At 34.7% G+C, this 13,222-nt stretch overlaps 1 protein-coding gene across 1 annotated transcript in view; it reads left to right on the top strand.

The window, feature by feature from the left end:
• The window catches only part of lrrc1 (leucine rich repeat containing 1), a 49,903-nt gene extending 38,849 nt beyond the window's left edge, over positions 1-11,054 (top strand). The window contains exons 13-14 of the mRNA XM_051126624.1: positions 4,794-4,936; positions 10,322-11,054. Coding sequence (XP_050982581.1) covers positions 4,794-4,936; positions 10,322-10,480 — 302 coding nt within the window. The 3' untranslated portion in view covers positions 10,481-11,054. The remainder of the gene's footprint in view (positions 1-4,793; positions 4,937-10,321) is intronic.
• The last annotated feature ends 2,168 nt before the right edge of the window (positions 11,055-13,222 follow it).

The following is a 13,222-nucleotide window of genomic DNA, read 5'->3' as shown; positions in this document are numbered from 1 at the left end:
TGCCGAACTATATTGATTTGAAAGCACCAAAACAAACGCGCCCTACCTAACAGGACCTCGCCCCTATTTTGATATCTCCGCCCAACATGTACATACACAACCCTGGCATAACCCAATAGTATCGGGAAAACAAGCGAAGATAACACACAAGCATATTCAAACAAAAGCCAACACAGACAAGTTGCGTAAAACACCGGTGTGAAGCACTGCGGACAAAAGTGTTTTTCAAAAATTGCTTAGTGCACCTTTTAGAAACATCTTTTTTTTTTTTTTTTTTTTTTTTTTTTTAATTTTAATTTCCCCTAGTTTTTTCCTTCTTGTGTTTTGGATAAAAGTATTTTGTATGCTTTGTACTAGTGTTGTCACAATACCAACAGTAGTCTGTAGCAGCACCAGTAAAATTCTAAAGTCCTCGGTACTAAATTTGGTACAATAGCAAAAATTTGAATTTATATATATATTTAACTGTGAAAATAAAAAGAAATGTAAAAGTATATATGTTAAACCATTAGCATGTAGCCTTCAAATATTGTTCAATTATGTTAGCACTGAATTAAAAAATTAAATGAAAATGATAAAAAGCCAAGAAGCACATTAAGGGTAACAAAACAAGTGGCAAATGTAGTGCACTTATACGGAAAGGTTTAATGTCATCACTTGATTAAACATCACAATTTCAGATTCAGTCGCTCATTTTAATATGGTTGTCACTCCTGAATCGTTGCAGTGTGTACATGGCAGCATAAAAATTAACCTTTTTTCAATTTATAAATGGGTTAGATAAAGAAAGAGAGCAAAGACTGATATCATTTCACCTGTTCACAAGTTTGAACTTCCGTTATAAATTAAAACTGTCTGTACTACACAGTTGCTTTTTTACATTGTGTTTCCAGTCCCTTTTAAAATTTGGAAACATGATTTTTAAATGTTTTTATTCCATGGTCTGTCCGAATACTGGATTCTGATTGGCTGGCAGGTATGCAGTTAAACCGTTTAATGCACAGGTAGTTCCAAGTCAGTTTAATCACCTTTCTATATTAATTCGCTGGTTTAATTGATGCACACTAATCAACACACATCACTCACACACAAACGCGCCCGCACACAGAGAGAGGTCGGAGATTGAGTTGTTGTTGACGTTTCCCTGTGATTTTTATTCATAAATTTGCCTAGATACTAGATCGCTACATTCTATTCCTCAGCAACGAGGTAGTAAAATCACTGTTTTTTAACTAATTAGTTGTTTGTAAAGAGAGACAAGCAGACGCAGCAAGCAGGTAATGGACATGCAACTGTCATCTCTCTCGATAATTATAAATATCGATATATAAACGGTATAATTCATTCAAATAAATGTGATCAAATAAATTCATCTCTGTGTCTATTTTGAAGCAGGCAAAATGCTAGAAATACGAGCTGCAACTGACAACAAAACATCATTTTTACCCTTTCGATCAAATAGTGCGGTGTAAAGAGCAATACTAGTTTTAATTTGTCTATAACTTGGCAAATGACTATGGAATAAGCGGGATAATCAACAGCCTCATGCCAGGTGGTTCTCCACGTTGTGCATTTAAAATTCTTTAATGCATGGCAAACTGTTGATTATCCCTTACGTAATAAAGGCTGCATTATTTAGTTATTTCTGTGACGCAAAGCTGAATTTTCAGGAGTCATTACTCATTACATTGTACAGTGTCGTATGATGCTTGAGAAATCATATCTGCTATAGTAAATAATAGTGTGAACTTGGTATGTATGCAGAGGTTAGCTAATCATAATATAATGGCGCATAATATTTTAACTGTGTTATAGGGAGATCAAGGTTATAAGAACTAAATGGATTTTTATTATTTATTTTTTTTTCAAAAAAACTTTCACTAAAATTAGTGGACTTCAGTTAATGTTTACTATCCTTAACCAGCACTGTATCACTTTCGAGGCATGGAGAGAGTGCATATTTGTATCATGATTCTGCAAAGTATATCTGCAAGGAGATTCTAGCCATCATCAGATTTTTTTTTGGGTGTAATATTCTGATAACATCATGTATCTGCTCTTCTTTAATCTTGCGGCGGTCCTGTGGGATTTATCTGGGGCTCAGCACACCCATATGATTTGATCAGACTTTGTGTTGAGTTGAGAGAGTGTAAAGGTGTAGCAGGGCATGTACAGATCAGGTCTTGATATCTCTGAGCTTTCTCTGGCCTTCCTCCACACTCATGTGCTGCTTTCTACATACCGCCAGCAGATTGGACGGCTAAAGAGGCTTATCTCCTCTGAGCTCAACTCAGCCTCAGATTTTGCTTCACACGGCCTCCTCCCACAACCGTGTCTTATCCTAAAGCCATTGAAGCTTTTATTTAGTGGAGTTTTAACTTCTCTTTCATTGAAACTAGCGGTCAGTGTCAAAAATACAGTAAAGTTTTAAGTTGTGCCATATTCCATAACAGTTTTGGTTTAGTTTTGCCATTAAGCTTGGGATCAGTAAGACTGTAAGACCTGTGATGTTTCTTTAAAGAAGTCTCTTATGCTCATCAAGGCTGCATTTATTTGATTAAATACAGAAAAGAATAGTAATATTGCAAAATGTTATTACAATATAAAACAATGTTTTTTATTTTAATATACTTTAAAATACAATTTATTCCTGTGATGCAAAGCTGCATTTTCATCAGCTGTTACTCCAGTCTTAAGTGCCACATGATCCTTCAGAAATCATTAAATATATGCTTATTTATTATTAGAATTATCAGTGTTGGAAACAGTGCTGCCAAATATTTTTTGGAACCTGTGCTACTTTTTTTTTCAGGATTCTTTGATCAATAAAAGGTTAAAAAAAACAGTGTTTATTTAAAATAGAAAGGTTTTTAAACAATATACACTACTGTGGAGTCAGTACATTTTTATTTTTTCCTTTTTTGAAAGAAAATAATTGTTATTGTATTCACCAAAGATGTGGTAAATTAATAAAAAATGATAGCATAGATTTACATTGTTAGAAAATATTAAGCAGCACAACTGTTCCACATTAAAAATAAATCAGCATATTATTCTGATTTCTGAAGAATCATGTGACACTTAAGACTGGAGTAACAGCTGATGAAAATTCAGGTTTGCATCACAGGAATAAATGATATTTTAAAGTATATTAAAATAAAAACCATTACTTTATATTGTAATAACATTTTGCAATATTACTATATAGTATATATAATATGTATGACAGAGACAGAGTTATGTATATTTTTTATGAAAAATACAGTAAGACCAGTAATATTGAGAAAATTGTTGAAATAATTATTTGCTGTGTTAGTGTTATTTTAAAATTGGAATGTTTATTCCTGCAATGGAAATGCAGTCTTCAGTGTCACATGATCCTTCAGAAATAATTTTAATATGCTGATTTGCTATTCAAGACAAAACATTTATATAAAGAACCGTGTATAATTGTATCAAGATTTATATTAAGAAACATTATTTCATTATTACAGTTATCAGTGTTGAAAACTGTTTTTGCTATTTTGTGTTTGTGGAAATCAATACACTACCAGATTCTTAAGATTATTAAAGAAACACTCCACTTTTTTTGAAAATAGTTAAACAGTTGAGTTTTACTGCTTTCGAATCTGTTCAGCCGATCTCCAGGTCTGACGGTAGCACTTTTAGCATAGCTTAGCATAGATCATTGAATCTGATTAGACCGTTAGCATCTTGCTCAAAAATGACCATACATAACGATGATATTTTTCCTATTTAAAACTTGACTCTTCTGTAGTTACATCGTGTACTAAGACTGACGGAAAATGAAAAGTTGCGATTTTCTAGGTCGATATGGGTAGGAACTATACTCTCATTCTGGCGTAATAATCAAGGAACTTTGCTGCCGTACCATGAGTGCAGCAGGCGCAATGATATTATGCAGCACCTGAAAGTGACCAGCACTAAGAGTTGATGGCTGCGTAATATCATTGTGCTATGGTACGGCAGCAAAGTTCCTTGATTATTGCGCCAAAATGAAAGTATAGTTCCTAGCCATATCGACCTAGAAAATCTGAACTTTTCATTTTTTTGTCGTCTTTGTACACGGTGTAACTACAGAAGAATCAAGTTTTAAATAGGAAAAATATCGAAACTCTTTTTGAACGAGATGCTAACAGTCTAATCAGATTCAATGATCTATGCTAAGCTATGCTAAAAGTGCTACCGCCAGACCCGGAAATCGGCTGAATGGATTTGAAAACGCTAAAACTGAACTGTTTAACTCTAGGGGAGTTGGACAATGAGTCTATTTTCAAAAAAGTGGAGTGTTCCTTTAACAAATGGAGTGAATGAATAAATGATATTCATTCAACAAGGCCTTATTAAATTGATCAAAAGTAGCAGTGAAGACATCAGTAATAAATAATTGAGCACTATGTTCAGCTTATATTGTAACATTAATGCTTATGTTGGGTTTGCTGACTGACTCTTGAGTCTTTGTTTAATCATCATTTTCTTCAAGAGCTGATGTGTTTGGATGTGTTGGAGGTCAATCATGCTGGGCAGGACAGGGCGGGTGAGGGAGGGAGAGAAAGGGGGGGATTGTTTCTCAGTAAGTCTGTGACTAAGACTGGATTTGGAGCGGTGATCTCACAGCCGCCTTTTTCTTGTAATATAAACTCCTTGGCGTGCTTTTATGAGAACTACAGTAAATGCAATAAAGTTTTTTTTTTTTTTCTCATAAACTGCTAATAGATAAGGAAATATGTTTAACCCATGTGTGTAAAAAATTCTATGTAAATGCCGTTTAGGTTCCGATAACCTTGCCCGCTGTGGTGCTCTGGAGAGTCTGGTGGAGAGCGGCATGCTGGATGACACCTGGGATGACAAAGCCACAAACAGAATGAGCACCATTCGTTTCATGGAGGACGATGATGATGAGGATGACGAAGAGGTAAGGAAGGAGGAGGCTCTGCTAAATTAATTATATGGATTTAGCATGATTATGAGTTTTGTAAAAGTGATGTGTCAGGTGCCTTTTTAGTGGTGTTTTGCTTTTTATTCCAAATCTGTAGATGTATAGATTACCGCAAACTAACCTTATTAACCTTAAAATTATCACTGGAATTAAAATTCCCTCTTTAAATATCACTATTAAATGGAACCCTGGGTATTAAGACTTATGTAGTTTTATATAACATAAATGATGTCTCTTATTGAAATATGTAGTAGAAAACCCATTAAAGACTTGTTATTAAAAAATATTATATGCATATTTTGAACTATAGGGGGCACGGTGAGCTACTGGCACTGAGCTATACTATTGCTACCACAACACAACTCTGAATACACAACTTGGAAAATAAAATACTGATACGACAGGGCTCAAAGTGAACTTTTTTACTTGGTAGCACTGGTGCTCCCGATTTAAAAAGTTAGGAGCACCAAATAAAATTTAAGACCACCCAATAAATATTAAGGAGCACCACTTTTAAAAGCCTTTTTTTTAAATAATTATTTATTGCCTTAAGAAAGGGACAGGAAGAATGAAAATATGAGTACATGAACAAGATGTTTATTATCTCTATTACAGGTCAAACTCCCTGTAGCCATTTAAATTAGAGGCAACCACTGCATTTTTAAACTTAATCCACAGAAAGGTGCTGCATGCATGAGCCGTTTCTGATTTAAATGAGATTATAATTTCAATATCTGAAGCAAAAACAGAATGGTCTGACAGACTTTAGCTCTGTAAAATTATGCTACACAAAACACCTGGGCCAAACCACACATGAAAGATAACTTGCTCCAGTAAGCAGGTGCTGTTTGACTGGCTTTTTATTTATTTATTTATTTTATTTATTTATATTTTTTTGAGTGTGCACGCTTCAAATGTAAGCGCATGTCAGAACAGCATGCGAATTAAATGTTCAGGCTGCAAGGTTTAAAGCACATGCAAATAATGTACTTGTGTGATTGCAAATAAGTGCAGTGTTTAGTGAGTGGAATTCTGCTGCTGAGTAATCATTTGGTGTGAATGCATGTCACGTGAGATGGAGGCGCCAGAACTGCAACTGATAGAATGTGTGCTGTAGCACAATAGGCTTACTTTATTTCTTTGATAATAGCAGATCGTAGGGATATTTTAATCGTCAAGAATCAAAAATTGCACACCCCTAATTGCATCGCAGTGCAAATCTGGAACAGAGATTGGTTTAAAGAAAACGTTTGGAGCGAAAAACAGCCGGTTCCGCAATGTGCACAGTGTGACTGATTGACGGCTAATATCTAAAATCTGCATTAAAGCTAAAAATAAAAATATTAATTGGTTTAATTGGTTTAACTGGTTATGAAAGTAAATGTTAGATAGAACGGCTCACTGTCAGCTCCCAGCAGTCATATACTGTGCAGTACTTAGCGAAAGTTTTGTAAAGAAATGAAAACAAGTTGCACCACAACAATTACTCGCACTCGAATATATATGCTCCCAAATATATTTTGAGGTTGTGCAGATTAAATTCCGGGAGCACATGCGACCAAAATGTTCACAATTTCCAGCCCTGATGATCACAGCTACTGAAAGAGCTTACAGGTGGCTCTATATATATATATATGTATATGTATATGTATATGTATATATGTATATATGTGTGTATATGTATGTGTATATATGTGTATGTGTGTGTGTATATATATATATATATATATATATATATATATACATATAATATGTATGTGTATGTATGTGTATATATGTGTATATATATATATATATATATGTATATATATATGTATGTATGTATATATATATATATATATATATATATATATATATATATATATATATATATAGATATATATGTATATATAGATATATATGTATATGTATATGTGTATATATATGTGTGTGTGTGTGGATATATATGTATATATTTATATATATATTTACATATATAATATGCCTTTGAGGCTTCTAGTAGACCAAAGCTACTGGAAGGGCTTACAAACAATGTAAACATTGTTTACCGCAGGCACTGAAGAAATTTCTCAGCATGGATTTCCCTCGATATCCGGGTGCATTTAGACTCCTTGTGAGGAAAATCAATGGTACAGCATTTGGTTTAAGCCTACATATCCATCAGTACCTGTAAGCTCTTTCAGTAGCTGTGATCATCAGTATTTTGTTTTCCCACTTTGTGATGTGGTAAAAATAGCGTAGCTCAGTGCAAATAGCTCACAGAGTACAACCGTAAACAAAATAATCCAAAAAATGTATATAATGATGTGGGGTTTTTTTTTTTAAATAACGTAAATCTTTCATGGGTTTTCTACTATATATTTCAGTAAGAGACATCATTTAAGTAATATTATGCCATGCAAGTCTTAATACCCAGGGTTCCCTTTAACAGCTAGCAGCAACTCATGGGCTAAATACTACACAGGATACATTTAATGTATACTTATGATGCGTTCCATTTACCTGGGAGGTCGGATGTCGGAGCTGAAAGAGTCAAAAAACTGAGTTTGATGCATCCATTCTTATGAAGAGAAGTCAGAAAACCAAGTTTTGTCGTGTCCATTCTTACCAGTCGATTTAAAAACACATAAAAGTGTGTTTTTAAATAGAGGTTGAATAGTACTGTGTGCAGCACTGAGTTACACTGAGACACATACCAACATAAGTGCTGATAAGCAATATATTACTACGGATTCTTATCTGTTGATGCACTGAGCAGCCATATTGCATTATGAAGAGTTCCTCCGAGCTTACGAGTCAGAACTTCGACATGAGAGGTCGTTCCAGTTAAAAGTTCCTACTGGGAACTACGAATTTTCAACTTAGGAGTATAAATGGAATGCACCATTACCTCTATTTTTTTTTTTTTTATTATTTTAATAGGGTGTGGGCCTGTTCCAATACCCAAACTTGCAGTCTTTACATATGGCTACTTGCATGCCGTGTTTCCTGTAATTTCCCAAATGTTCACGTGGGCGTGAAGACCGCAAGGGTTTGATTACCCAATGGGACTCACTCACAACAGTGTTGTAAAAATGCACATATTTACAAAGCTTAATTTACAATACTGCTTCTAATAGTGCTTCTAATTAAGTGATTAAAAAACATACATTTTTTGCAAACATTTACAATGTGCAACACTGTGTTTTACTACCAAATTATATGTAATATCTAATTAATTAAACTTACACTGTAAAGTTTTCCTTGACATTTTCCTTGATTTTGCTGCAAGTTCCTGAACATAATAGAAGCAGTATTAGAGACAGTGTTGGGCAAGTTACTTACAAAATGTAATACATTATATATTACTAGTTACTGTCTTTTGAAAGTAATTAGTTACATGACAATATTACTGGCTCTGAGTTGTAATGCATTACACTAATTTTAGTTACTTTTGAGTTACTTTCACCAAAATATCCACAGAAGTATGACTAGGCATTATAAAATGTCAAAATGTAGTGTTTTGCTGCTCATTCTACATCCTTTGGAGGGTAATGTGCTAGGTCTATATAGCATAAAATTATAAAATCATATTTAGATATCCGATATGTCTACATTGTTACGTTGTAGTTTAGGTTAAACACAGATAAGCACAAACTGCATTATTACGTACAGAAATAAAACCTGTAAATAAAGTTATGAAATGTTATAATGTACAAACAATAAACACAATACCTAGCCTATAGACTATCTTGAAGTTTAAAGTTTAGTTTTCAGAACAAAACAAGAATGAAAAATATAAGAAGTTGCTAAACAAGCCAAAATGGAATAGGCTAATTCAAACTGAATGCAAATGGTGTTGTTCTGGCGTAGCCTACCTCTCTCATTCGGCATGAATCCAATTAAATGTGTTCGATGACATATTTGATGTATTTGAATGCTAAACTATTATTTATTATGTAAAACAGGCTTACTTAACACGCTTAAAAAATATCCTCGTCACATAAGCAATTTGTTTGGCCCGAGCTCAGGCTGAACGGCACGGATTGTAGCCTACTACGCAGTACACACTATTTAAATTAAATTGGTTGACTGTATTTTATTCTGATAATGAACAGGATGTATGTCTGAATGTGTGTGAATGAGGCGCCGGCGCTGGCGCAATCGTACAGTGGAAACAAACAACAAAAATAGTCTGTCATTTTTGCTCATACAGATCATTCGAAACTGCAGTGTGTTTTTTGTCATCACGGTTTCCTTTCTGTGAACTTTCGTAGAGCGCCGCGCCACACAATGTGAATCAAACTCCGCAGCATATGTCACTCAGTCTTTACCTTTCGTTTTGTTAATCTGATAATTAGGCTATTTTAAGTCAGTTATATTTATATAAAGACTATGAATTAATAAAAACATTTTTAGTTAAACTTAATTTTTGTTGATTGCTGTGCTCTTCTCCTGACCCCACAGCTCGCTCTCTCTCGCTCTCTCTCTCTCTCTCTCTCCCCATTAGCTTAGTGTTAGTGGCACCAGTCCAGGTGTTTCCAGGAGTTACTGGTGCTATTTCTCCTTGTTGAGAGTTTGGTGTCACACATTGATTGCACCTGTCTATGCATTCTTATCTTATTCTCTGATGAAATGAATAAAACGGGAGTGTGTCCATCTCACACATGTTGAATACGTCTCTGCAGTCATCTCAACCATCGAATTCCAGCAACAGGAAATAGACAAACTGTTTTACCTGCAGATTTTTTTTTCTCTGGTGCTGTTTTGCGGTGTTGGTAAATTCACCACTTAAGTTTGAGTTAAAATATTTTGTTGTAACTTGCATTACTGAGAATGTAACGAGTGATAATATAACCCAAATTTTATTAGTAATGTGTTATATTACTGCGTTACAGCAAAAAGTAATATACTACTGTAATATTATTACTTTATTAATGCGTTACTCCCAACACTAATTAGAGAGAGTGTGGATTTAGTGGTTTTAGTGGCATTTTTTAGTCTCGCATGTTTACTTCCTGTCACATGCACTAAATCTCTGGCCAAGACTACAAGTGTGGGTGTTGGGACAGGCCCAATGTGTCTTACACATTTCGAATGCAGTATGTTGTGTGACATGACCTCAATATCTTGAAAATAAACTCTTGGCAGTTTGATCAAATGAGTCAAGAACATGTATGCAAACTATGCACTTCAGAAATGGGAAGAGATTATGCTAGTATCTTCTCAGCACCAGGCAACTACTTAAAACAAAAAAGGACAAGCATACAGTGTGTCCCACCTCAACCTTCTTTTCGATCTGAAATGCATTTCATGGGGTCTTAAAATGCTTTGAAGAGTGTCATAAAGGGCCTTCTTTTTCTTTTTCTTTCCGTTTCTCAGAGAACACTGTTGCGACGGGCCACGCCACACCCCGGCGAGCTGAAGAACATGAAGAAGGTGGCTGAGAGCATCCGAAAGGACATGAACGCCGCCAAAGGCCTGGATTCCAACAAAAACGAGGTCAATAATGCTGTGGACCGAGTGACCACGTCTGTGTGACCGCTTTAACTCCGAGATGTCTCTTACCCAATGTGTCTCTCCCTGAAGCCCCCGCAGAGCCATTCCTCACTGTTTTCTCCCAGGGGCTGACCACCCCTTTGCTCTCCTGGGACCACCAGAGCCCTCTTTCCAGCCCTGCTAATTTCATCTGCTCCCGCCCTGTGTCAGGGACGAGTCCTCACAACAAGGTGCCTTCTTTTCTAAAGACCTGCAGAGCAATAACCTGCAAAGGAATGCACATTTTTACTCTACAAATCCAGTGCTTTTCTTTTGGTTTTCTTTGACATACACAATAGGTAGTTGCACTACAAGTCTTAGAATAAATATGTCAGAATCTTTAATATAGAAATATGAAATTTATATATATGCTCTATTTTTTTATTTTTGAACACTGGGTGCATTTCTTTCCTTTCTTTTTTTTTTTTTGGTGATACATGGAGCCCAGGCATTTTTGGACCTACTGATTTTAAAAATTATTGTATAGTTGCTTGTGAATATTGACACTTTTATACGTGTGGCAGCTCAGGTGGTGTAAATTTTAGAAACAGCAAAAAAAAAAAAAAAAAGATGTGTAGCCAGTTTCTTAATCAATGAACTTTCCCATCGCTTGGACTTAATTTCGGAATTCAAAAGCATTCGAACAAAGTGGCAAATTTTTAATGTCATACGCATTCATTCTTATCTGAACATGAGGGGGCAGCTTTGTATTTTATTGTCAGGTTTTTCTTCATAACCCATGCAGTTTTCATTGTGTGTAAAGAACATGTTTTGTACTAAAAGTTAATAAAAGGGCTAATGCTGTTCAGGACCATGATCTGAAACACTCCGACATGTGGACCGAAGAGGGTGAAGGCTGTCCGACAGACCGGCACTGTGCTATACCACGCTAACATTACTTTAGTAAGCCGACTTCTGCTGCAGTTCAAATGTGCTTCCAGCTTTTTTTGTAAAAGCAGGTACAATAAAACTCTTTTGTAATTAAGGTAAGGGTAGTTAGTTATTATCTTTTTGCTTTGGTTTAGGTGAGCAGTTTTTCCCTCCAAGTGCCAGAAAGCACTTTTACAAGAAATGCATTAAATGCTTTTTTTTTTTTTTTAATATATATATATATATATATATATATATATATATATATATGGTACACTACGGACTTCATTTTACATTGTATGTTTTCAATTGTATTCCAAGAAAGACTTGGTTTTTAATGTTGATTTTTATCTTTTAATTATTTCTTGTAAATGAAGCTGCACAGAAAACAATCTTAAGCAGGCGCTGTTTCTGGGCCAGTACGTTTATGACTTTAACCACTGAAAAAATAAAATGATTACATGAAAGCAAACGTTATCATTCATCATTTATACATAGATTTAATATTAAACAAAAAAGCCTACAGATGTCCTGCCACTGCTTTTGTTCTTTTTGGATTAATGTTAAAAGTATAGTTCAGCCTAAAATGAAAGTTCAGTCATTATGCTGTTCCAAACCTGTATGCTGTTTTTATTTTTTTATTTTTATTTTTTTTTAATATATCAATGAATTATTATTTGTTGTTTCAGCCCGCTGCTTGTTCACCCTTGCTTGTTTTCTCCCACTATTTCCTGTGCTCGCATGTGTGGCTTTTTCTGTATTATTTCACTTGAACAATTTGTTGTGTGCTGAACTTTTATAAATGTTTTTTTTTTTTTTTTTTTTTTTTTTTCCTCCAATCAATTTCTATACAATTTCCATTCTATCAGACCAGCAGTTATTTGTTGCGAAACATTGAAATGCACATTGCATGCTGCGTATAAACACAGATATGTAGCACTACATATGGAACAAGATTTGGAAATTGGTCTATAATTTTACTTATTGAAAATGACATTGGTTTCTGGTGCTCATTTTGTGATTCAATGTTCCACATGTTCATATTTATGGAAACTGTTCAGAAGGATGCATTAAATTTACTTAGGACACTGACAATTTTACAAATGACCTCTCTTTCAAATAAATGCTGTATCCATGCTAGAAACCTCTCTCTCACACACACAATGGAAAAAAAAAAAAAAAATGTTCAGGGGAGGTATGATTGCAGGACATTTCTCACAGCTGAAGATTCATTCATCCAGTTCTACTCTTGTCATCTTATTTAGCAGTGTCAACTGTGGCTAATTCTTTAAAACTCTGTCTAAAAGCCAGCAGCAGAATTTTCTCTTCGCTGTTATGGATGAAACTGGTGTGTTTACTACTCAGTGAAGCCTCTCGCCGAGCTCCAGTGAGGTGTCTGTTTCTCCAGCTAGAGACTGTGATGTGTTTGTCAGCTTGTTGTTGTGCAGTAGGGTGCTAGTTAGATTCCTTTCTTTTTTTCCAGTACAGAACTCCATGGAATAGTTTATTCTCTCTCTGACTGATGAGTTTCTAGAGAAAACAGTTTCTCGGTAATTGTTTTCCTCAAATAGTCACACGCGAATAGAGGAAGATGTCCTCTTTAAGAACCGTGTGCATTTACTGCTTAGTTCTTACATATTTACAGATCAACATTAACAGGTAAAGGGTGATTAATGAAATAAGAAAATAATGGAAACAATATGAATACATAAAATTCACATTATTAAGCTTTTTTTTTTTTTTCCAATAATATAAAATACAAAATTAAATATTCTACATATGCATTTAGACAATTCAGTTAATAAATAAATACAGCCATGTCAAATAACTGAATCCTGGTCATAAAGTCGGTCTGAATTACACTATATGAATTGT

This window comes from Labeo rohita, chromosome 13 (assembly GCF_022985175.1).
Source record: "Labeo rohita strain BAU-BD-2019 chromosome 13, IGBB_LRoh.1.0, whole genome shotgun sequence".
NCBI classification, from domain to species: Eukaryota; Metazoa; Chordata; class Actinopteri; order Cypriniformes; family Cyprinidae; genus Labeo; species Labeo rohita.
The sequence above is the reverse complement of the archived record's forward strand: the minus strand, read 5'-3'. Positions and strand labels throughout refer to the sequence as shown.